This window comes from Nycticebus coucang, chromosome 18 (genome assembly GCF_027406575.1).
Source record: "Nycticebus coucang isolate mNycCou1 chromosome 18, mNycCou1.pri, whole genome shotgun sequence".
NCBI lineage: Eukaryota > Metazoa > Chordata > Mammalia > Primates > Lorisidae > Nycticebus > Nycticebus coucang.
Window position 1 is genome coordinate 74,260,863 of NC_069797.1, and position 25,502 is coordinate 74,286,364.

The 25,502-nt window shown below is 48.8% G+C and overlaps 1 protein-coding gene across 1 annotated transcript in view; it reads left to right on the plus strand.

The window, feature by feature from the left end:
* SAP30BP (SAP30 binding protein) overlaps positions 1-18,180 on the plus strand; it is a 43,482-nt gene extending 25,302 nt beyond the window's left edge. The window contains exons 4-11 of the mRNA XM_053569572.1: positions 4,494-4,536; positions 10,993-11,081; positions 13,463-13,554; positions 14,314-14,374; positions 15,282-15,333; positions 16,148-16,206; positions 17,403-17,487; positions 17,786-18,180. Coding sequence (XP_053425547.1) covers positions 4,494-4,536; positions 10,993-11,081; positions 13,463-13,554; positions 14,314-14,374; positions 15,282-15,333; positions 16,148-16,206; positions 17,403-17,487; positions 17,786-17,967 — 663 coding nt within the window. The 3' untranslated portion in view covers positions 17,968-18,180. The remainder of the gene's footprint in view (positions 1-4,493; positions 4,537-10,992; positions 11,082-13,462; positions 13,555-14,313; positions 14,375-15,281; positions 15,334-16,147; positions 16,207-17,402; positions 17,488-17,785) is intronic.
* Positions 18,181-25,502: the final 7,322 nt, after the last annotated feature.

The window sequence follows — 25,502 nt, forward strand, 5'->3', positions numbered from 1 at the left end:
GGACCCCTCCTGTCCCCAGACCTCTGTCTCAGAGTTTATTTGAACAAAACCCAACCTGTAATACTATTCCCTAGTCTAGTGTCTTATCAATAGTTTATTTGGGCTGCTATCACAAAACACCATAGCTGCTGGCTTATAAGCAACAGATGGTATTTCTCACAGTTCTGGGGGCTGGAAGTCCAAGATCAAGGTGCCAGCAGATTCAGGGCCTGGCGAAATCTCGTGTCCTTGTCCACAGATGAGCCTGCCTACTGTGTCCTCCCATGGGGGAAGGAGTCGAGGGCATGCTGTTGCCGTCACATCTTTAGGCTGTGGTTTCCATGCCTCCTGGCTGATGCAGACAAATGTCTGGAAAATAGATCTCTAGGCCTAGTTCATTATTTTGACTGACTGAGAATCTCCACCTGGAGGCCAGAGGGGTAATTCATAGAAGTCAAGACAGGTGTCCCCTATGCATTTCAAAACACTGCTTTGTGAGAAGAAAAGAGGAACTCTGGTTTCTTGTTGTTTTTTCTTGTGTCATTGTAGCGCCCCCCTTTCCATGTTCTGCCTCTTTAAGGGCACAGTGAGAATCTCTACCTATGGCAGGTTTTGTGACACCGGTTTCTTGAACTACTGGCAATTTAATAATGTGAAACTTGGCTTGGCACCTGTAGCACAGCGGTTACAGCTCCAGCCACATTCACCAAGAGTGGCAGGTTCGATCTCGGCCTGGGCCAGCTAAACAGCAATGACAACTGCAACAAAAAATAGCCTGGTGTTGCTCAGCACATGTAGCTCAGTGAGTAGGGCACCAGTCACATACACTGAGGCTGGTGGGTTTGAGCCCAGCCCAGGCCTGCTAAACAGTGACAACTGCAACCAAAAAATAGCCAGGCGTTGTGGTGGGCACCTGTAGTCCCAGCTACTTGGGAGTCTGAGGCAAGAGAATCGCTTAATCCCAAGCACTTGAGGTTGCTGTGAGCTGTGACGCCATGACACTCTACTGAGGGTGACATAGTGAGATTCTGTCTCAAAAAAAAAAAAAGTTAGAAAACAGCCTGGCGTTGTGGTGGGCTCTGTAGTCCCAGCTACTTGGGAGTCTGAGGCGAGAGAATCGCTTAATCCCAAGCACTTGAGGTTGCTATGAGCTGTGACGCCATGGGGGTAACACAGTGAGACTCTGTCTCAAAAAAGAAAAATAATAATAATGTGAAACTTTCTTCTGTCTCCTTAGCTCTGTCATTTAATGTTTGCTGGATGTGGTGGCTTATGCCTGTAAACCTAGCACTCTTGGAGCCTCAGGCAGGTGGATTGAGTTGGGAGTTTGAGGTTGCTGTGAGTTATGATGGCTACAGCACTCTACCAAGGATGACAAAGCAAGATTCTGTCTCAAAAAAATAAGATAAAATACTTCATTCATCACATGTTTTTTTCTGACAGTGTGGCTGGCTTCCATGATCATCATCTTGGATATTTGATTTATTTTCATATTGAATTCATAGTATCTGAGGTATGATTGATAAGAAGATGTCTCTCTCGGTCTTGAGTGTGATACTCTTCCTCCTGCCCTGTCCTCCCTGCCCAAGGAGGTGGAGGTCATTTTGGAGTCATGTCATCACCATTTGAATAGAGGCTGCTTTCACTGGATGAAATTGCTTCAATGGAGAGTTACATACAGATAAATGGTTCTGAAAAACATCTTTGAGGTCTTCATCACCATCCTCAGGTCTCTTTCCTTCTGAGCTTTCCTCTATAAGGTTGAGGTCCTTAACCCGTCTCCATTTGAAGGCCAGGTGATACAGTGGCTCCAGGCCCTTGGCTTCTCATGCTCAGCTCAGGGGTGGGGTTAAGCTATTTGGGCAGAGTGGAAGGACCCTTTAGGATCCAGAGCACTTGGGTTGTTGTCTTTCTTTAGGAGCAGCTGGGTACAGTAACACAGGTGCCCAGGGACTCAGCAGGCTCATAAGCAGCTTGCTGATCTCAGGACAGAATTATATTCTAAAACATGGCAGGGTGTGGCCAGCAGGAGGCAGATTCCCACTGTGCAATTCTAAGTCTAGCGCCTTCTTAGTCCCAGGAGTACCTGTGACACCAGTGGGAATCTTCTAAACCAATACTGACTCTGGAGCCTGTCAGGCCTTAGTGCTGCAATTCTGGCCACTTCTGGAGGCATACTGACTTGTGTAGCATCAGAGTTGGGTTGGCTCATTTATAGGTTTGGCTTATAGCCTTCTCTCTTAAGGCAGCAGAATCTTTTTGAACTTGGAATTGGGTCCACAGTCCATTGGTCAGCACTTTGCTCAGGGACATTGAAAGTCTTAGGGCCCGGAAGCTGGATTCTACTGCTGGGAAGCTAGGTGGCCTTGTTTCTGGGTTTTGGATTCAGTATTGAAATAAGTGCCATAGTGCTGTGGGCTCAGGGTGCTCTCTGAGCATACCTCACGCCTTTTTTGTACCAAGAGGGTACAAAAGCAAAGACTACACTTGTTGGCAAATTAAAATCAACTATTCAGTTTATCCTTTTTCTTTGGGGGGAAATTGGAAAGAACATAAAGCCAGTGTAAGAGAGCTGGAAGCCAAAGGGAAAACACACTTCCTGTCTGTGGTTAGTCTTATCTTCTCTTCCAGAGACTGACAAAATAAAGCTTAGCCCTCAGCTAAGCCCCACAAGGCTCTTGTGAAATATGGGATCCCACAGATACACCCTTACACACCCTTACACTGCAAGTAGCCATTGGGAGGCTCCTGGCCTCTTTATTTACCCAAGGAACCCCCCAGTGGCAAGTGTTTTTTCCCTTTGAAGAGACATTGCATGCTTGGTAACTGGTTTGTGAGAAGGGGGTGGTGCGGTACCTCAGGAAAGGGGAGTGGGGGCCCTCAGAAGAGTTAACAAGTCAGTCTCTCCCTGACCACCTAGCTGGTCGGGGGAGGGAGGATATACCCAGCTGATGTTTTCCCACAATTAACACCCAGAAAACTGTCCCCTAGAGGGAAAATTTAAGAGCATTTTACAGTCTCATGTTTTGTTGCTGATGGACTCTTTAACATGGGTTTCTCCAGAGGCACTGCTACAAAGGGATTGTTGTTTGTCCCCTGAGACATTGGCACTCTCTCTAGAGCTGCTGATTTATGACTCCAACCTGAACTTGCCCTGGCAGGCCTCCAGGCCCACCACCCCGCCTGCTCCCCACCTCCTCTTTGCCCACCTGATTGGCAGGGGGCAGTGGCTCAGAGAGATGGGTTGCTAAGCAGCCTGGCCTGGATGCTGTGCCCTTCCAGGTTGAATGAATAGCTCTAGTGTTCAGAAGAATGGGGATTTGGGGCTGTCACTGAATCAGGAGGGACTTTTTGGGGAAGGGGACTAAGGCACTATTAGTCTAGTCTTGGCATGGAGCTTGGCATGGGAGGGAACTGGGTAGCATTCCTTGAACCTTCCTTTCTGAGAGATGGCTTGGGGTAGCATTTCTGTGTGTAAGTGGGGCCCATGGAGCTCTGCATGGACCTTCACACGGAGATCTTTTTACAGAGTTCTTACTGTCACAGCTTCTTCCTTGCTGACCAAAAGAAAAGGAAATGAGATCCAGTAACTTTCTGTGAACTCAGATCTGCCGTTTTGATTATTAGTATGTCGTGGCACTTGAGATAACTGACCTAGCTGGGTTTGAGGGGCCAGAAACAAGGAAAACAGACAAGTTCTCACCATTTTATGCTTGGAACAACAGTGGCAAGGGAAGGCTTGTGACATGGGGCTTGGCCCATGACCTTCTCATGTTGATTTGGTTTAGATGAAATTGTTACTCTGGAGCTGTGAAATCCAGAATGTTGCTGGTAAGAAGCCTTTGCTCTCAGGTTTCTGCAGAGCATGTGGACATGGCTGTCATGGGGCAGAAAGCTTTCTTTAGAGGGGACATAAAGCCTGTGTAAAGAGAAGCAGAGGGAGGCTGCCTCAAGCCTGGAGCTTTCTGAGCCTTGTTCAGCAAGTTATCACTCATCCTGTAGTACTTGCTCTGGGGTTTTGTGAGCAGCCAGTGCCTTTACCTTCATGATAAAGTCTCCATTTTCTGTTCAAGCTAAAGAAAAGTCTCTTGGGGACAGCTAATGTGTGTTTTTGTCTCAGGAGTCTGATGTTACAAAGCAGTCTTGTCTTGCTTCCTCAGTTCCAGCAGGAGAGGCGGTGGTGCTTGGGGGCAACTGGCCCCAGTCTTGACCTTGTGTTCAGCTTCTTGAGACCTAGGGGAGAGCAGTGGGCAGGTACAGGTCATCTAGATAGTATTTGCTCTCCTCGGTGTTAATAGTGGTTGACACTGCTGGAAGCAGAGAGGAAAAACTGGTGGGGGGGTGCTTTGAGGGACTGGTAGTCACCCCCACAGCTTTGGCACCTCGGTAGTGTTCCCAATAGTGCTTTTACTTTTTTTCCTTCCTTAAAAATCTTGAGTAGTCTCCATGAAAAGAATAACAATGGCCCAGGAGCTCTGGTCTTACCTCCTTGCATTTCTGCTTCTCTCTTGCAGGAGAATACAGAAGTCGAAAAGCGAGACCCCCAGGAATTAGTTGGTAAGTACTCAAGGGAGCTTTGCCCTGTGGGGCTGACCTGCCACCCCCCAGGGCTTTTCTCTGCTATGAGCGTCCTCCTCCTGGTCCCTTCATGCTCTCTCTCGGAGGCCTTTGGCATTTCCTAGGATGGTTGGGTGAGACGCCTGGGGAACAATTCTTCTTTGAAAATCGTATTCATAGTGTGTTTTATTGGGCTTTGGTCAGCTGCCAATGTTGTTGAGAGGGAACGCATCTTGGTCTTTGCCCCAGGCTGCCTCTGTCTTTGTGCCCCTCCTCCCCTCTCTGCTGGCATGTTCATGTTGCTCAGGGAGTTGGCATGTGGCTTCTGCTGGCACTTTGCTCTGTCCCCAGGCAGGACCATACCCCACAGCCTGGAGTCTGGGGCCCTTTGTGACTTGAGAGAAGCAGGGACATTGTATTTCTGGAAAACACACATCATCTAAGTCCTCTGCTTATCTTTTTAGAAAGCCCCTCAGCTCTTTCAGTTTGGCCATGGACTTAGTAACAGTTCCCAAAGCCCAATCCAAGGGATGTTCCTGCTGTCTAAACCCAGACCTCACAGTGGGGTTGACCCGCTTTTTTCCTTCTTTTTTTTTTTTTTTTTTTTGAGACAAAGTCTCACTTAGTTGCCCTCCGTAGACTGCCGTGGCACCATATCTCACAGCAACCTCAAACTCTTCGGCTCAAGCGATTCTCTTGTCTCAGCCTCCCGAGTAGGTGGGACTACAGGCACCCACCACAATGCCCAGCTATTTTTAGAGATGGGGTCTCGCTCTGGCTTAGGCTGGTCTCAGCCCATCCACCCGCCTCGGCCTTCCAGAGTGTTGGAATTACAGGCGTGAGCCACCACCCCCGACCTGGGGTTGACCCTCTTTTCTCTGTGGTGGCCATTACCAGCTCTCTCTCCCTGCTCTAACCCTCAAAAGGGTCGCTGCTTCCTGGGGCTGTGCCCCACTAGGCCTGTGCTTCTGCATTCTTGGTGCCCTCACCCCAGCTCAGATACCAGGGACTCAGCCTGGAAATGCTGTTTCAGTAATCAGTCCGTCTCACTTGTCCTTTCTCTAATTTGGACCCTTTTGCTGGGAGTGGGAGGGAGGTAGAGAGCCTATCCTATTTTTTGCTAACTACAAGAGCTAGAAATAGTTCATTACCTCTGTCTTTTGAGGAAAGGTTGGATAGGAGCATGCTGACTGAACGACCCAGACCCTCAGCAGGACTGTGCCGTGGTCCCTGGGCTGTCTTGATCAGCAGAGTATTTCAATTCCCGTAAAAGCTATGTTTTTCCTAGAATCTAATGTTTGCTGTTTAGCGAATGGCCCTGCAGGGGGCACACATCTACTGGGAAGCCCATAGCCTGTCCTGAGTGGGGGTCTACAGAGCCAGGTGTGGATGGAAGCCTGGGCCTCTTCTCCCATCCCTCACCCCAGCTGGCCCTCCTGTTCACTGCTAAGGAACTTTGAGAGGTTGGGGGTCAGAGCAGACAAGACAAGGCGGCCTGTCCTTAAGCCCTGACTCGCTAGTGGTATGTGCAAGTGGTGGAATGTGTGTGGGCATCGGCTATCTCAGTCCCTGACCTCTTCCACAACCGGTTTGTCACTTTGTTTCTCTGTGCCACTTTTTACAAATAGTTTTATCAAGGTGTAATTTACATAGAATAAGATTTGCCAGTTTTAAGTGTGCCATTTGATGAATTTTGACAGTTGCATTAGCCCTCACTGCACTCATGGTAAGGATCACTCCCATCACCCCCAAATGTGTGCCTGTCTACTCCCTTGTAAACAATTTCCTCCTTTGGTCTCAAGCACGCAGCAGCCTTCTCTCCTCACTAGAGTTTTGCCTATTTTAGAATTTCATATAAATCAGGATCTCAACCTCAACACTGTCAGCACTTTGGGCTGGTTAAATCTTAGTTGTGGAGGCCTGTCCGGTGCATTATAGGATGTCTAACAGCATCCTGGGCCTCCACCCAGAGTCACTCTTTCCCTCCCCCAGATGTGACAATGAAAAACATCTCCAGACATTACCAAATGTCCTCTTGGTGGGGCACAGTCACCCCCAGATGAGATGCAGATGGAATCATAGGGTTTTTGCTTTGCTTCTTCTGTTTAGCAAAATGCTTTTAAGATTTGGGCAGCGCCTATGGCTCAGTGAATGGGGCGCCAGCCCCATATACCGAGGGTGGCGGGTTCAGGCCCAGCCCCGGCCAAACTGCAACAAAAAAATAGCCGGGTGTTGTGGTGGGCACCTGTAGTTCCGGCTGCTCAGGAGGCTGAGGCAGGAGAATCACATAGGCCCAGGAGCTGGAGGTTGCTGTGAGTCCTGTGACATCATGGCACTCTACCGAGGGTGGTAAAGTGAGACTCTATCTCTACAAAAAAAAAAAAAAAATTTGTGTTATTTTCTCTTTTTTGCTAGGTAATATTTCATTGGGTGGGCTACTCCATGGTTTATTTATTCACTTATCCGTGGAGGACACAAATGGACCTTAAAGCTGCAGAGTTTTGAATACTCTTATTGTTTCTTACTGAATAGTAACTATTTCGCTCCTCTTTGTTTTCTTTTTCTTTTTCTTTTTTTGTGGGCTGGGGACAGCAGAGTCTCACTCTGTTGCCCAGGTTAGAGTGCTACCTAGCAGCCATGGATACTGTGGACATTTTAGATGTGGGCACACATGGGGGTGACTCAACGATGACAGCAGGCTCCATGAGTCCTAAGGGTGGCTGCCCTTCTAGAATGCCCCCAGAAGACCCAGGCAGCAGCCATAGGCACGAGCACTGCTTCCAGAGGATCTGTGGACATTCTGCTTCATACATCAAAACATTTTCCTGGGAAAATGGTTTGAGGCTCTGGCCACTCACAGCAGGAAATGTGGGACTATCGTCTTCTACGTTTGATTCATTCTAGGACCTAGGAAAGAGAGACTCACTGAAAGATTGTGCCTGAAATCTGCCCAATACACTTTGATCTTGCTTTCCTGAATGTGTCCCTTTATTTGCCAGTTACTTCCCAGGAATATTCTTATTTCTGGCCTGGGGTTCAGGATGGGCTCCCCCTCCTGCTGTCATACTGTATACCATTTGAGCCCCAGAGTGTGGTTGGGTTGCTGCGGCAACAGAGTTACACCCTGTTTTTCCAAAAGGTCTTCCTGGCAAATACCAAAGGGCACTCTTTGTCTCTGTTGCTCTCACGCGTAAGCGCTCCACTTGTTTTTGCCCAACTCCTGCCAGGCCTGTTTGCCGCTGTTGCTGGTTCTCATAAGATATGAGTACCAGCTCTCCACAGCCGAGTCCATTCTCCACAGACCTCTGCAACCTTCTTGAGCCTCAGGCTGACAACTTTTTCCTATCTCAGGGCTGGGAGGAAGGAGGAAGTCAGGATGGGACTTGAACTCCAGCCAGATCTGGATGTGACCCTTGCTTGAGAAGTCAGGAGACTACAGAAAGGTGCTGGGCAAAGAGAAGCACTTCATCCCATGGTGGAGACTGTTCCTGGGCTGCACTGGCATCTCAGGTTCCACAGCAAGACCTCTGATCTATGTTACCCAGTCTCTCTCCTCTTTCCCTCACCCAAAATGGTGGGTATGGGACATGTACATTGAGAAACCACTGATGACAGTGAAAATTAGCACATGCAGGCTCAATGCCTGTAGCACAGTGGTTACGGCGCCAGCCACGTACACTGAGGGTGGCAGGTTCAAACCTGGCCTGAGCCAGCTAAACAACTACAACAACAAAAAAGAAAATAGCCAGGCGTTGGGCAGAGCCTGTGGCTCTATGAGTAGGGCGCCAGCCCCATATGCCAGAGGTGGCGGGTTCAAACCCAGCTCTGGCCAGAACTGCTTAAAAAAAAAAAAGAAAATAGCTGGGTGTTGTGGGAGGCACCTGTAGTCCCAGCTACTTAGGAGGCTGAGGTAAGAGAATCACTTAAGCCCAAGAGTTAGAGGTTGCTGTGAGCTGTGACGGCACAGCACTCTACTGAGGGCAACATAGTGAGACTCTGTCTCAAAAAAATTTTAAAAAGGGAGGGGGCGGTGCCTGTGGCTCAAAGGAGTAGGGCACCGGCCCCATATACCAGAGGTGGCGGGTTCAAACCCAGCCCCAGCCAAAAAGTGCAAAAAATAAATAAAATAAAATAAAGGGCGGTGCCTGTTGCTCAGTGAGTAGGGTGCCAGCCCCATATATTGAGGGTGGCGGGTTTGAACTAGGCCCCGGCCAAACTGCAACAAAAAAAATAACTAGGCATTGTGGCAGGCACCTGTAGTCCCAGCTACTCAGGAGGCTGAGACAGGAGAATCACCTAAGCCCAAGAGCTGGAGGTTGCTGTGAGCTGTGATACTACAGCACTCTACTAAGGGTGACAAAGTGAGACTCTGTCTCTAAAAACTAAAAATAAAGAAAATCAGCCCATGCAATCATGTTTTAAGACTGCCCCAGGTTCAGTCCCTAGAGTATATCTGCAGTGTGCACAGACTTGTAACACACCAGCTGAACTGCTGAAGTCTAGGGAACTTGTCCCCAGCCCTCCTCAGTACTGTGTACTTTGCAGTGAGAAACTCCAATGAGATCAAAGCACCTTGTCTGCTAAGCAAACTTTAACACATCCTTAAGGGAAGACCCAGGCAGCCACTTAGTCCCCAGGGGAGCTGTTGTAAATACTGGTTTAGCCTGGCACACAGTAGGTACCCAGTAAGTACTTGCTGAATGTGGCTGGTGCTGGCTTGTCTTTTCTTTCTCTTCATCCTGCCCCACCCTGCTCTGCTTGCTGTTAGCTCATTTTATGGTCCTTTTCATGAGAGAATGTTTTAAAGAGCACAGGCAGAATCTTAGAACAAACAGCACATTGTCTGAATGATCCAAAGCAGGACTCTGCAGTGCCAGGGTGGCCAGAACTTCGGGGAAGGAGTAGAGAGAACAAGACTTGGGTGGGCAGTGGCAAATCTCTCAGAGAATTGTCTTTTCACATCAGAATTAGGCCTTTTGTTCTCAAGAATGAAGTGGGCATGGCTCAGTGCCCGTAGCTCAGTGAATAGGGCACTGGCCACATATACCGAGGCTGGCAGGTTCAAGCCTAGCCCAGGCTTGCCAAGACAAAAATGACAACTGCAACCAAAAAATAGCTGGATGTTGTGGTGGGCGCCTGTAGTCACAGCTACTTGGGAGGCTGAGGTAAGAGAATTGCTTAAACCCAAGAGTTTGAGGTTGCTGTGAGCTGTAACGCTATCTCAATCTACTGAGGGTGACGTAGTGAGACTGTCTCAAAAAAAAAAAAAAAACGGGGGGTGGGGGTTGTGGTGCCTGTAGCTCAAGGAGTAGGGCCCTGGCCCCATATAGCAGAGGTAGTGGGTTCAAACTTGGCCCCGGCCAAAAACTGCAAAAAAAAAAAAAAAAAGTCATGTTTTTTTTAAGTGTCATTTATGCACAAGTCAGTTTTGGACCTCGTGGTTTGGGACCTCAAACCTCGGAAACCCTGGACTCTTTCTCCTATAGCCTAGGCAGGTCAGCCTGAAATAAGAAGGGTGACACTGGCAGCACCTGTAGCTCAGCAGCTAGGGCACCAGCCACATACACCGGAGCTGGCAGGTTTGAAACCAGCCCGGGCCTGCCAAACAGCAATGACAACTATAACGCAAAACTAGGCAGGTGTTGTGGCTGGTGCCTATAGTCCCAGCTACTTGCTGTGAGCTGTAACGCTATCTCAATCTACTGAGGGTGACATAGGCTGAGGCAAGAGAATCTCTTAAGCCCAAGAGTTTGAGGTTGCTGTGACCTATGACGGCACAGCACTCTTAACAAGGGCAACATAGTGAGACTGTCTCAGAAAAAAAAGAAGGAGAAGAAGGGTGGCACTGAGCACCTCTGAGTTCCAGTGTCTTAAAGCTGGTCACATTGTAAGCTGATTGCACACATCTCTTCCTGACCTTGGGTCCAGGGAGTTAACACTGATTACTTAAAATTGTCCATAGTGCGAGAATTTACACCATGGGAACTGGCAAATGCTACGATCATGGCTCCTCCTCTCCCCACGACCCTACCTCCAGTGGGTTTTTAAACATTCTCCAGCACATTGCAGACTCTTTCCTTAAATGTCAACACTCTGACTTGGCGGTATGTGTTCTTTACATTCGTACCCTCTGCCTGAACTCTTCCCCCAAGTTGGCACATGGCTGACTCTCTGGTTATTTGATGTCAACTGAGATGACACCTCTCAAGATGCTCCTAAACACCTTGCTCCTGTTTTCATAGCATGTATCCCCCCCCTGAAAACTTCCCGTGTGCTTGTTTTTTCTTTTTTGGCAGTTTTTGGCCCAGGCCGGGTTTGAACCCACCACCTCTGGTATGTGGGGCTGGCACCCTACTCCTTGAGCCACAGGTATCACCCTGCTTATTTTTTATTGTCCGTGTCTATCCCTGTCCCAACCCCTCACCGACAGAATTTTTCCCTCTGTTCTCTCAACAGCCTCCTTTTCTGAAAGAGTCCGGAACATGTCACCTGATGAAATCAAGATCCCACCAGAACCTCCTGGCAGGTGTTCAAATCACTTACAAGTAAGCCCAAGGCTCGGCTGTTGAGACCCAGGCAGGTTGGGTAGCTGGGGCTAGGTGTTTGCTTTGGTCTTACCCTTAGGAGGCCATGGCAGAGAGAGGATCTAAGACTTCTATAAAGAAACTGCTGGCTGGGGAGGAGTCCACCACCTGCTTACCTCCATTACCCTGATCTGGGGAATTGGTTTATCTACCCACTGCCACACCCACATATCCTGTGTCCTGTTCCAGAGGTCCCCAGCATACTCTCAGTGAGGTCCTGATCTTTTTTTTTTTTTTTTTTGTGAGATAAGAGTCTCACTTTGTCACCCTGGGGAGAGTGCTATGGCATCATCGCTCACAGCAACCTCAAACTCCCGGGCTCTAGAGATTCTCTTGCCTCAGCCTCCTGAGTAACTAGGACTGCAGGCGCCCGCCATGACGCCCGGCTATTTTTGGAGGCAGGGTCTTGCTCTGGCTCAGGTTGGTCTCAAACTCGTGAGCTCAGGCAATCCACCTGCCTTGGCCTCCCAGAGTGCTGGGATTACAAGCGTGACCCACTGCACCCAGCCTTGTCCTGATCTTTTCTGTGTGGCCCAGCTGAGACAATGGGAACTTCTCAGAATTTTGCTAAGGAACTGAGGGACTTTCTGAATGTAAAATAAACAAATTACAGAAATGCAAAAACATAAGCATTTATATGTATAAAATTCCTATCCTAATATCCCTAAAATCCCAATTCAGTAGCTTCTTGCCTAACAAAATCCTACAGACCTGATCTGGGGTTTTGAAATCCCAGGGATTTGGAGCTTTTAGTGAAGTTACTCCCTTGGGGGACAGCTGGGATTTCAGCCTCTGTGGCACCCTCGTCCACTCTGCTCTGTTTTTTATTCTAGAGCTCCCATTGGTTGCCTCTGGCTACACAGCAAGCCCGTGGCACCACCCTAACGGATGGATGACTAATGGGACCTGGGGCTGAGGAATGCAGCAGGCTGGGGAGGGCCAGAATCAGGACTGGGGACACAGCAGATTCTCTTTCTTTCCCGGAAGTCTCCTCCCTTCACTGAGTTGTCTACCTGCCACCACCCTCCAGGATCACATCACCCTTCACACCAGATGACAAGCTCCAGCCTGTAAGAAGAACGCCAGCAATCTGCCAGGCAGAGACAACCAATCGCTCAGCCTTTGAATTCAGAATATTCTTTCTCCCTTGTAGATCATACTAATGGTAGAAGCCATGACAATTGAGCAAACATTTTAGTTCATCTGAGGTGGTAGAACTGTTCTAATGGCCAAGGAGACACAGCCAAGTTGTCTGTAAGATCTGGGTTTGCCCCAAGTTGCCAAGCTTCCTGTATGAGGCCTCCCTCCAATACCTTTGAAGAGAGAACATTGAGGAAAGCAGTTTGTCATTCTTGGCTTCTCTCTTCCCTGATAATTGCTCTACAGACCTCTCTGCAATTGACTGCTACATACAGCCCATCTCAGTAGAAAGATTTGGCCTTCTGACATGGAGAGTGGATCACCTCTCCTGATATTTCCTAATGGGGGTCATGTGGGACCTCCAGCCCGGCTCACCTCTTCTTAGAGGTAAAGTGTCCCAAATATTTTCCTTCTGGAGAATCTGGAAATTTAACCACCACTGAGGGGAGAGTTGCAGCAGGATCTTGCACTAGTGGGTGCCCACCTTCCTGGGTAAGACTGCTCTTCTCAGAGGTGGTTTCATCTGGAAACTTGGGTACTTTGGGACTCATCTCCGTGGGCTGGATAGGAGTCCCTTCCTGGGGACATCTGTGGCTTTGGCCATAGGTAAGCCTGGGTCCCTGCCAGGTGGTTCTCCAGTTTCCCAGTGAAGATCTGAGCAGCAACCTATGGGGGAGTTTTAATGAGAGATGAGCTCTTGACCCTTGACAAACTTCCAACAAATGACATTCTAGGAAATCTGAGAGACCAAACCCACAAAACTCTACTCCAGCCTTCCTCTAAAAGGACGTAGCCCTTCCCACGTCTCCATGACTCACAGATCTAAGGACTTAGCCCATGTTAATAGAAAACCAACATCAGTCCCTGCACGTCAACTATGATGTATCCAGCTGTTCTTCGGGTGATCCAGGAGCTGATTAGCCAGGTGGGGGATTGTTTGTCATCTGCCCCGCAGCTTCTCTGCCTTGGCCTTTTTACTACTCACTGGACTAATCATCCAAAGGGAGCCAGCAGGAATCTGAAAACAGACTCGGTTTATCTTGCTTGTACACAATTCTGAGCATAGGCTAGTTGAGAAAGAATTCAGCTGGAGGTGGGCTTCATATGGCTCTGGAGCCTCACCTTCATGCTCCATACAACTCTCATGACCACAGGCTGAGACAATGGTCGGGTCTGTCATACACTCTTTTCCTCTTCCATAGGACAAGATCCAGAAGCTTTATGAGCGAAAGATAAAAGAGGGAATGGATATGAACTACATTATCCAAAGGAAGAAAGAATTTCGAAACCCTAGGTGAGTTTCTCATGAGCTCCTAGAGTCAGTTGAGTTGTTATTCATGTAATTCATGTCATGGGACCAGGTACCCCCAGGGAGGTGGTGAGAAAAGGCCCGGCTCAGATAGCACTCAAGCCCGAGGGAACCATCACCTAGACTTGTCATTACACTAAGTCTTTACCAAACACAGCAGGATGTGTTAACCCAGCCAGAAGTTTGCTATTTAACATCCAGGCTATGTAGAGTGGAAGCTGAGACACCTGGACTAATTTGGGGAACTGGTCCTGCTCTCTGACAAAGCTTGTAACCTGTCAAGGCCTCAATTTCCTCATCTATACAATGGGGGAATCAGACTACGCAATCACTTTAGGTTCTCCTTCCAGCTCTAAAAAGTTGCTTTTTCCATACTGATGAAAAGTTGAGGACAAGAGTTGTGTGGCTCTTATTCTGCCTACTGCTCAATCCGGTGACACTTACCTAGGAAAGAGGGTGGCATGTGACAATAAAGACCTACCTTGGCCCAGCCTGCCACACTCAACCATGCAGACTGAAGGTCAGAGACATCCAGATAAGATACAAAAGGCAGCCATCACCTTGACCCCATACTTTTTCTGGGCCCCAGCTAGCAATTGAATCTGCCTAGGAGGGTCGGGCCTCCCATCAGGAAGCCTCCTTAGAACAAGTGAGCTGAGTGGAAAGGTTTATGAAAGGTGGTCCTGGTACTAGGCAGGGACAGGAAGTAATGCCTGCTGAATACCTATGCTGTTCCACTTTCAGCATCTATGAGAAACTGATCCAGTTCTGTGCCATTGATGAGCTTGGCACCAACTACCCAAAGGTATGTCCTGCCTGCAGGGACTAGAAAGTGATGGGGTCCCCAGGGTGCCCGTCTTGCTCTGTGAGGTTTAACCCAGAAGCCACAGAAAGCCCCATGTAACAGTACAGCTGGTTGTAAAACACAGTGCCCATCTCTTTGTTTGAGTCCTTCTATTCTGAAATAGTATAACCAAGAAATTCCAGTGACAGGCCTGGTGCAGTGGCTCACACCTATAATCCTTGCACTCTGGGAGGCTGAAGAGAGTGGACTGCCAGGCTCAGGAGTTCAAGACCAGCCTGAACAAGAGCAAGACTCCATCTCTACTAAAAATGAAAAAACTAGCTGGGCATTGTGGTAGGCACCTGTAGTCCCAGTTACTTAGGAGGCCAAGGCCAGAGGATTGCTCCAGCCCAAGAGTTTAAGGTTGCTGTGAGCTATGTCTCCATGGCACTCTACCCAGGGTAACAGAGTGAGACTCTGTCTCAAAAAAAAAAAAATGATTCCAGTGACAGATCTAGTCCCTGGCCCCTAACCGATTGGGCTCCCTGCTCCTCCCAAGGATGGGCTCCCTGCTCCTTAGACCAACTTGGCACTGCTAGACAACTATTACATTGCTCTCGTGTTTTTTTTTGTTTGTTTTTTTGTTTTTTTTTTTTTTTGTGGTTTTTGGCCGGGGCTGAGTTTGAACCTGCCACCTCCAGCATATGGGACTGGCGCCCTACTCCTTGAGCCACAGGTGCCGCCCTGCTCTCGTGTTTTTAATATCTTGCTGATTACCCCTTGGCTAGAGACTAAGAATGACAGCTTGAGCCCCTGTGCTGTTAGGAGTGAGGGAACATGGGAAGACTGGGATAAGAGACTTGGGTTTCAAAGTTGTTTGTCATCTGATTGTCCCCACTGACTACAGCCTTCTAAACTTCCTTTTCAGGATATGTTTGACCCCCATGGCTGGTCTGAGGACTCCTACTATGAGGCATTAGGTATCTTTCCACCTACCCACTTGCCCGCCCATGTTCCCATCTAGTCAGTCATTCAGGTGACATACATTTCAGGGTGTCCTCCATATCAGGCCATGTCCAAGGGACTGGGTATAGTCATGAACAAGACAGATGCCATCCCTGACATACAAGGTGTATGACATAGCAAACCTTATGATAGGGTCAGAGTATCAATGAGCTTATGACCGTGAGAGTTGCCAGGTATAGGGGGACTCTCTGGCAAGCAGGGTCTCCTAACCTGGCCAAAGGGATGGGAAGACCGCACTGGGACTTGAAGGGATATGGGCAGAATGCCCCAGGGAGAGGGGCCTGTGTTCTGAGGCCAGCAAGAGCACAGCCTGTTCCTCAGGGGCCTGTTAGGGAACTGGGGGGAATGTCCAAGGGTCTAATCCCTAAGTCACGAGGCCAGAGCCTGCTCTACAGAGGTGTTTTATTTGGCCCATACGAGTTTTGTCTTTTTTAAATTTGTATGAGTTGCTAACATTTTACATAAAATCTGTAATTCTAGCTTCTCTTGCTCAGTGGGAAGGTAGTCCACACTGCTTTCCTACAAGGCAGCAGTGAGCTGGAGCTGGGGGTAGCTGATTATTCAGACAGAGGACTAGCATCCCTCAGACCCCTGCTCCATGCTAACAAGGGAGCAGCACTTCATTTCACCTAGTGCAAAAGGACAATAAGCCTGTGAGGGCCTCCAGTCTGTGGAAAAGAGTGCAGGTAACAGAGCAGTGAGGGGACCAGGCTTCCTTGCCCCAGAGCTACTCCTGAGCTTTTGTAACAGTTTATCTTGTCTTTGTAGCCAAGGCCCAGAAGATTGAAATGGACAAATTGGAAAAGGCAAAAAAGGAGCGAACCAAAGTAAGTGATAACAGACCTCCTAGCCGGAAACGGTAGATGCCTGCAGTGTGGGGATCCTGTCTGCTGCCCTACGCTGGCCCCACTTCATGACCCAGTGATGCCCTGCATGGCCTCCGCTGGGCCTCCTGCACTGAACAGGGTGCTGGGCCTGTGGCCTCTTGCCTCTGCTTCATTCTTGGCATCTTGTGGTTTGCCACATTATACCCTCCACTCTCTTGTCACTGCAGAGCCCATGGCTTTGTATCTTTTGAGTGGGTCATCAATGCCCTCCCTGGCCTGACAGGACTGAGGTGTTTTCCTTCTGAGAGTGCTGGGCCCCAGCTTGCTCCAATCTTATGAATTTTTTGGCTTTCATATCTTACCTCAGCAACCTGCCTGGGTGCTACCCTATAGGTCCTATGTCCAGTGGCTGAGTCACTCCTCATTTTAGGACCCTGAGGGCTACATCTTCCTGAGCAGCATGGTCTAGACCCTTTAGGTAGCATCAGTTTGGCTGTGAGACCAAACATTATCTCTGGATAGTGTGCCTTTGTGACCACAGTCTCCGAACAAGGGAGAGCACTAGGCACTAGGACACTGGCTCCCCCAACTCTGGTTGGGCCTGACCCTCCTTGAGTAGCTATGGCCTCCAGACTACCCTTCTCACCCCAGGCAGAGGGGCTTCGGAGTGTACATGTGCTGGCAGCCTTCTCACAGGTGCCGGCTTGGTGGGCCAGGAAGGTGGGAGCTGGTGAAAGCAATAATCGGGGTTTCTCATTCTTAACCCTTGATTGAATCTCCCTTCCAAACCCCAGGCTTGTTGCAGGGACGTGTCTGCAGCGCCTGGGGACCGGAGCTATCCTTACCCTGTGGGGCGGGCACTGCCTCCTCCTGGATGTGAGGAGGAGGGGTCTGGCCAAACGGTTCTGGGCATGTGAGGTGGGCTGTGGGCAGGGGGTACTGGGTGTGTGCAGAGACCAGGTGATGCTGGGAGGGACCCAGTGCTGTTTGGAAAGCTTTTCTTTGAGTGGTTAAAAGCCCCTTCGGGCTCTTATTAGATACTTTTCCCCCCCCAGACGTCAGAGCACAGTTGATTTTTAATGGCTCCTTTGTACAGTGCCAAACCCAAACTCCTGTCCCCTGGGACCAGATGATGGCAAAAGGATGTGGATGCACAGCTTTGCCCAGGTCTGACTCTCCTCCCTCTCGCCTTCCAGATTGAGTTTGTGACGGGCACCAAGAAAGGCACCACAACCAACGCCACAGCCACCACTACCACTACCGCCAGCACAGCTGTTGCAGGTAGAAAGCGGCTAGTCCCAGCTCCTCGAGGCTCTGCTTCCCCCCACACCACAGATGGAACAAGGGGTGTCCCTGGCTTGTTTAGGAGACAAGATACCACATTGCTCTGGGCCGAGGCCTGGTCTTGCTCTTTCCTGACCTAAGACTTTAAGAACCACATGGGAGCCTGGGGTGGGACCCAGTTCTCTGGGTGCGCCTTGGGCCTTTGGGCCTTTGGGCCTTATGGGCCAGGGCTCACCAGCAGCCTGCAGGGATTGAATTAGCCGTGACCCTGACTTCTTTCTCACTTTATCTCCAGATGCCCAAAAGAGAAAGAGCAAGTGGGACTCAGCCATCCCAGTGACAACGATAGCCCAGCCCACCATCCTCACCACCACAGCCACCTTGCCAGCTGTTGTCACAGTTACCACCAGTGCCAGTGGCTCCAAGACCACTGTCATCTCTGCCGTGGGCACAATTGTGAAGAAGGCCAAGCAGTGACATGAGGAGCTGCCCTGGGACTTGAAAGGACTGTGTGGCCCAGTGACCCTGCCCACTGGGAGGTACCACTTTGTATATTTTAGAACTGAGACCTGCTCCCCAGATGCCACCTGAGAGGAGCTACCATGCAGCATTGCAGCACAGGAGGGCCCTGTGGGCAGCATCCATGCACCACTCACAGAGTCTTTTGCCCTATTAAAAGAGCCATGTTCTCAACCCTGGCGTCTCAGGAGCACTGGCCTCTTACCATCTGTTTTCAGGCAAATTCAAAAGCTCAAATGTCACTCCCTCCATCTTCTCCGTTGGGATTACTGCCAGTGGGGTGACAGAAGCCTGGGGTGCTGCTCAGAGGGGTGGCCGGTGAGGTCACCATGTCATTCTCAGTGTGCACCTCTTGCAGAGGCAGGTGGGATCCCAGGGAGGAGTGAGACCCCATGTTTCTCCATCTGCTGCCCCAATCCCAAAACCCAGCCAGTTCTCAGCAAAAGCAGGGGCCTCTGCTCCCTTGGGTGCACTTGACACCCCCTACACCAGACCACTTCTTAGACACACCCAGGCTTTTTTAAGTTGAGCCAGTTACTAAGAGGGCCGGAGTGAGATCCAGACTTGCACAGGGAGGGGGAGGCATCTGTGTCTGGCCAAGGCTGCCCCAGCCCCTAAGTGCCCGTGAGCATGGTCAGCAGGAGCAGAGCAGTGAGGGATGAATCACCTCCGCTGTTGGGCCGCTTATTGTTTACGGGAAAGCCCTGCTCCTGGGAGGGCGCCTGCCACCCCACCCTTCCTCTGTGTGTTATCTGGCCCCCACAGCAGCCCCTAGGCAGCACCAGCAGCCACTGCCTCCTCCTAAGGCCAAAACAGGTTTCCCAGCCACCACCAGCCTAAAAGGCCAGAGGGGACCTTTCACCTTTCTTGGTCTTTGGCAGCCCTCCTCTCCATTTCCCTGGAAGGGCTGAGTGTCAGCGAAGGAAGCCAGGCTGTGAAGAGCTGTGTTGCTTCTGTGGAGCAGGTGAAGCTTAGATGGGTCCTGAAGTTGTGCCTGGTACTGTTGTGTGACCTGATGTTTATAATGAATTCTGCCCTTGAGGTCCTCAAAGTAAAAATTTGAGTCCACCTGCCTGGCTCCTCCTTACATACACCAGGCACTTCAGGAGGAGGTGGGATTCTGCAACTCTGGTGAGAGGGGCTGCTGCTGCTGCTCATCCCCAAGTGGCCTCTGAAAAGGCTTCCTGCCCTGCAGTCCCTGGAAGGGCCTCTCATTAGCCACGGGCACCACAGAAGTTCTGTGGGAGACAGTGTGGCTCAGTGGAAAGAATAGCAAATGTACAGTGGGCCCCCATGTCTGGAGACCCAGTCTAAAACAAGTTGTTTGGCCTTGGGCCCTGTAAGTCTGTTTTCCTTCTCCGTCATATCACAGAGATAAAGCTTCCTTAAGTGGTTGTGAGGAAACAATGAAGATGACTCATGCAAAAGCTTCATAAACTGTAAAGTACTCTACAAGTGTTTGTTGTTGGCCAGTGTTCTTGTATTGGACCAAGGAGAGAAGCAAACTCAAGGCCTTCACCCTATCTGGGGCTCTTTGGTGGGCAGTGCACAGTGTGGGCAGGTCTTTCCCCTCTGCCCTTCACCATGCTCTGGTCCCCAATAGTGAGGTTCCCAGGGAGTCAACACAGGGCAGCCCAGGCTGCAAGTGCTGTTCTACTTAAGCCTTGTGAGTTCAGTCAGGGTCTTTAATCTCTCTGAACTTTACCTGGGTTTTGTTTTCCAGGGGAATGAAGGGTATAGAGATTGGGTCTTACAGTGTTACCAGGCTGGTCTTGAACTCCTGGCCTCAAGCCATCCTCCCACCTTCGTCTTCTAAAGTGCTGGAATTACAGGCCTGAGAAACTGGCCACTTTCATTTACTCTATAAAACAGTGCCTGCCCACCTGAGCCCCACTGAGGATGGGCCACCGTGTGTCAACAATTGTTGAGATTGGATGTCCCAGGCACTGGGGACCAAAGTTGTGTCTGCTCACCAGGAGAGCTTAGTCTGTCCAAACTGAACACTCTTGGGCAGTGCTTGTGGCTCAGTGAGTAGGGTGCCGGCCCCATATACCAAGGGTGGTGGGTTCAAACCCGGCCCTGGCCAAACTCCAACAACAAAAAAAAAAACTGAATGCTCTCCACATCCTCTACTCTGATCTACCCACACATCTCCCTCTCCTAGAGTTCTAGTCTTGGGTGATGATGTCAGGATTCATCCAGGTCCCACCTTTGTACATGTAATACCCTGAAGATGCAGCTCAGGTGTTCAAAATTCCTTCCCAACCCCCAGGGTACCTAGTTGCTCCTTTCTCTGCTTTCAGCACCTGTAACCTCTGCCCACACAGTGGTGGGCTGAGACCTCTAGTGTCTCTAAGTCCTTGTGAGCAACAGTAAGGCCATGGATGCTGTGTGCCCAGGTGCCTGGTGTGAGGTGCATACTCAGATGGTTGGGAGATAGAGGCATGGAGGAAAGGAGAACGTGCTTGTCTTCCAGTAGTGAGGTCCCTGCTCTTATGGTCCCAGTACTGAAAGTTCCCATCCGACCATGCTCCCTTGTCAGTGCATGGCTCAAACCTTGTGTGGCCAGATTCGAAAGTGTTGTGGATTGGCCAAATGGTGGCAATCCTGAGTGATGGCTGCAGGAGGGTTCATTATTCTCTCTAATGTTTCGAATTTTTGGAAAATTCTATAATAAAATTTTAAATGGCTATTGAGCTATAAAAAAGAATAAGGGGAAGTCTCCATGGACAGATTTGGAGTGATCTTCAAGAGATTAAATGAAAAGTCAAGGTACAGAACACTGCATATGATGATAACACTCCTTTTGTGTAAGAAAAGGAGGAAATACAAAACAATACACAAGAGATACAAAAATAAAATCAAATTAAGGAATACCCCAATGTTAAATTTGAAATGGAAATATCAATATGAACTCATGATTTAAGGAAAAAAACACATTTCCTTCCTCTGTCCATTGAAAGGGTCTAGAAGCACAGCACCCAGTAGCAATGGGCACAGGTAGCACCCAGATTCAGGCCTCTAGAAACATTCCCCACTAAAAAGAACTGGGCCAAGGCTCCTCTGAGAAATGGAAAATCTAAGTAAGTTTGTTCCAGAAAGGGAAATTAACAGAAGTGTTTCACAAGGTCAAATACACTGGTTTGAAGGGATCTCCCACTGACCAAATTTGGTTAAATATCAACATTAAGAAAAGAATGGTTGAGGGCAGCGCCTGTGGCTCAGTGAGTAGGGCGCCAGCCCCATATGCCGAGGGTGGCGGGTTCGGACCCAGCCCCGGCCAAACTGCAACAGGGAAATAGCCGGGCGTTGTGGCAGGCACCTGTAGTCCCAGCTGCTCGGGAGACTGAGGTAAGAGAATCGCTTAAGCCCAGGAGTTGGAGGTTGCTGTGAGTTGTGTGATGCCACAACACTCTACCGAGGGCCATAAAGTGAGACTCTGTCTACAAAAAAGAAAAAAAGAATGGTTGCAATGGGTAGTAAACTGTTGAGTAAATAAAAACCCTTTCATCCATAAGTGACACTTGGGGGAAAAAATGTACTTGGCACCATCAGAGTTGAATATATCAACTTCTTACTTTGTAATTGATAATTAAGAGAAAAGAATGAACCATTGTGCACTGCTGATGGGATTGTGAAATTGTGCAGCCAATATGGGAAACAGTATGGAAGTCCTCCAGAGGTTAAAGATAGATCCAGCACTTTGGGAGACTGAGGTGGGAGAATCGCTTGAGACCAGAAGTTCAATAACAGCCTAGGAGGATCATGTGAGCCCAGGAGTTTGAGGTTGCTGTGAGTGAGGCTGACACCACTGCACTTTAGCATGGGCAACAGAGTGAGACTGTCTCAAAATAAATACATAATACACAAAAGATCTTTTGGGTTGCTTTGTAATAATAGTAATTAAAGTTTCTATAACTCAAAAGTTTTAAAGAAAAGAAGCATGTACCCTGTGTTTTTAGTGGAACATCCTGTCAATTAAGAGAACCTGTTTTTTTTAATCAGAAAGACATCTTCCATTAAATGTAGAAAGAAAGGTAGAAACAGGGTGGCGCCTGTGGCTCAAAGGAGTAGGGCACTGGCCCCATATACTGGAGGAGGTAGGTTCAAACCCAGCCCTGGCCAAAAACTGCAAAAAAAAAGAAACAGACCGGGTGTGGTGGCTCACACCTGTAGTCCCAGCGCTGTGGGAGGCCGAGGCGGGTGGATTGCCTGAGCTCAGAGGTTTGAGACCTGTATGTAACAGCAGTGAGCCAGAGTAAGACCCCGTCTCTACTAACAACATCAAAAACAGCCAGCACCGCAGGAGAAAGAAGAAAATCAACAAAAAAGGAGTACTTCAAACAAAGAAGAATGAACAAGCACACTGAAATTAAAAATAAAAAAAGAAACAGAAAACCACTGTTTTCTCCTTAACTAGAGTTACAACCTGAGAAACCCATTGTATGTCAAAACTATTAAGTGGAAAATGTATTTAATACGTGTACCCTGATCAACCCAAAGGAAACTCAAAAAAAAGTTAAACCATCATAAGTCCAAATGCTCCTCAACTTAAGATGAAGTTACAGCTCAATAAACCCCCATCATAGAGTGAAAATCATAAGTCAAACAAATTTTAAGTAAGAGACTATCTGTAATTGATTCAGGCCCAGGTCAACAATGGATGCTAAAGCCATTCAGTAAAAGCTTGTGGAGCAATGGACAGGCTGACAAAAGTGTCACCACCTTCCTCTAGATTACCTTTTAATCACAAAGTGAAAAATTTTTCATTGAAGAGAACTTTTTCATTGAAGAGACAGTAATAACTTCCTTAACAAAATGATTTGAGGCTCGGTGCTTATAGCTCAGCGGCTAGGGTACCAGCCACATACACCAGAAATGGTGAGTTCAAATCCAGCCCGGGCCTGCCAAACAACAATGACAACTACAACCAAAAAATACCCGGGCATTGTGGTGGGTGCCTATAGATCCAGCTACTTGGGAGGCTGAGGCAAGAGAATCACTTAAGCCCAAGAGTTTGAGGTTGCTGTGAGCTGTAACGCTACAGCACTCTACCCAGGGTGACATAGTGAGACTCTGTCTCAAAAAACAAAAAAAAAAATGATTTCAGCATCACTAGTAGTGAGACATCTGGGAAACAGCACTACCTGACCATGCTTGCCAAAATGTCTAACCTAAACCTAATCAGAACTTTTGACCTAACCCATAGATTACAGGGGACCAAAAGATCAAGTTCAGTGAAGAAACCAGGTAAGTCAACAAAGTGGGGTGTATGAAACAACCTAAATGCCCACCAACCCAGGAATGGATTAACAAGCTGTGGTATATGTATACCATGGAATACTATTCAGCCATAAAAAGATTGAGACCTTACCTCTTTTGTATTAACCTGGATGGAAATAGAACATTCTTTTTAGTAAAGCATCACAAGAATGGAGAAGCAAGAATCCAATGTACTCAATTCTTTTTTTCTTTCTTTCTTTTTTTTTTTTTGAGACAGAGCCTCAAGCTAACGCCTTGGGTAGAGGGCATCACGGCTCACAGCAACCTCCAACTCCTGGGCTCAAGTGATTCTCCTGCCTCAGCCTCCCAAGTAGCTGGGATTACAGGCGCCCACCACAATGCCCAGCTATTTTGTTGTTGTTGCAGTTGTCGTTGTTTAGCAGGCCCAGGCCAGGTTTGAACCCACCAGCCCCCGTGTATGTGGCTGGCTCCCTAACCACTGAGCTATGGGTGCCAAGCCTATAAGAGGGATTTTTAGGGGCGGCACCTATGGCTCTGTGAGTAGGGCGCTGGCCCCATACCCCGAGGATGTCGGATTGAAACCCAACACCGGCAAAACTGCAACAACAACAACAAAAACAGCTGGACGTTGTGGCAGTTGCCTGTAGTCCCAGGTATTCAGGAGGCTGAAGCAAGAGAATCGCCTAAGCCTAAGAGCTGGAGGTTGCTGTGAGCTGTGATGGCACAGCACTCTACCGAGAGCAACAAAGTCAAACTCTGTCTCCAAAAAAAAAAAAAAAAGAAGGATTTTTATGTAATAAATGCAATCAGAGTACCTAAGTCTCCGTGCCCTCAATGAATCCCCCCCAAAAAAGTGGGGTGTTCTGCAAGACAACTGGCCAGGCTCTTTAAATGGTCAAAATCAGGCAGTGCCTGTGGCTCAGTGAGTAGGGCAGCAGCCCCATATATCAAGGGTGTTGGGTTCAAACCCGGCCCCAGCCAAACTGCAACAAAAGAAATAGCTGGGAAAATAGCTGGGTGTTGTGGCGGGCACCTGTAGTCCCAGCTACTCGGGAGGCTGAGGCAAGAGAATCGCTTAAGCCCAGGAGCTAGAGGTTGCTGTGAGCTGTGTGATACCACGGCACTCTACCAAGGGCCATAAAGTGAGACTCTCTCTACCAAAAAAAAAAAAAAGAAATAGCTGGGAGTTATGGCGGGCTCCTGTAGTCCCATCTACTCCGGAGGCTGAGGCAAGAGAATTGCCTAAGCCCAAGAGCTGGAGGTTGCTGTGAGCTGTGATGCTATGGCACTCCACTGAGGGCAACAAAGTGAGACTCTGTCTCTAAAAAATAAATAAATAAATGGTCAAAATCAGGTAGGGATGGGGGTGATGAGACTATTTTAGAATAAAAAGAAAAAAACAATCAAATTCAATAAAGAACATAGATCAGACTCAAATTCAAAAGCAAACTGTTGTGGTAAGCCAGGCATTGTGGTCCACACCTGTAGTCCCAGCTATTCTGGAGGCTGAGGCTGGAAGATCACTTGAGCCCAGAAGTTCAAGGTTGCAGTGAGCTATGATGATGCCACAGCACTCCAACCTGACCAATAGAATGAAGCCCTGTCTCTAAAATAATTTTAAAAATTTAAAAAGGGGCTGAGCACAGTGGCTCATGCCTATACTCCCAGCACTCTGTGAGGCTGAAGTGGGTGGGTTACTTGAGCTAGGAGTTCAAGACCAGCCTGAGCAAAAGTGAGACCCTGCCTCTACTAAAAATAGAAAAACTAGCCAGGCATTGCGGTGGGTGCCTGTAGTCCCAGCTACTCAGAAGGCTGAGGCTTGGGCAGCGCATGTGGCTCAAAGGAGTAGGGCGCCAGCCCCATATGCCAGAGGTGGTGGGTTCAAATCAAATCTAGCCCTGGCCAAAAACTGCAAAAAAAAAAAAAAAGGCTGAGGCAAGAGGATCACTTAAGCCTAGGAGTTTGAGGTTGGTGTGAGCTATGAGGTCAGGGCATTCTACTGAGGGTGAAAGTGAGACTGTCTCAAAAAAAAAAAAATTGAGCAACGCCTGTGGCTCAGTTGGTGGAGCACCGGCCCCATATACCGAGGGTGGCGGGTTCAAACCCGGCCCCTGCCGAACTGCAACCAAAAAATAGCCAGGCATTGTGGCGGGCGCCTGTGGTCCCAGCTCCTCGGGAGGCTGAGGCAAGAGAATCGCTTAAGCCCAGGAGTTGGAGGTTGCTGTGAGCTGTGTGGGGCCATGGCACTC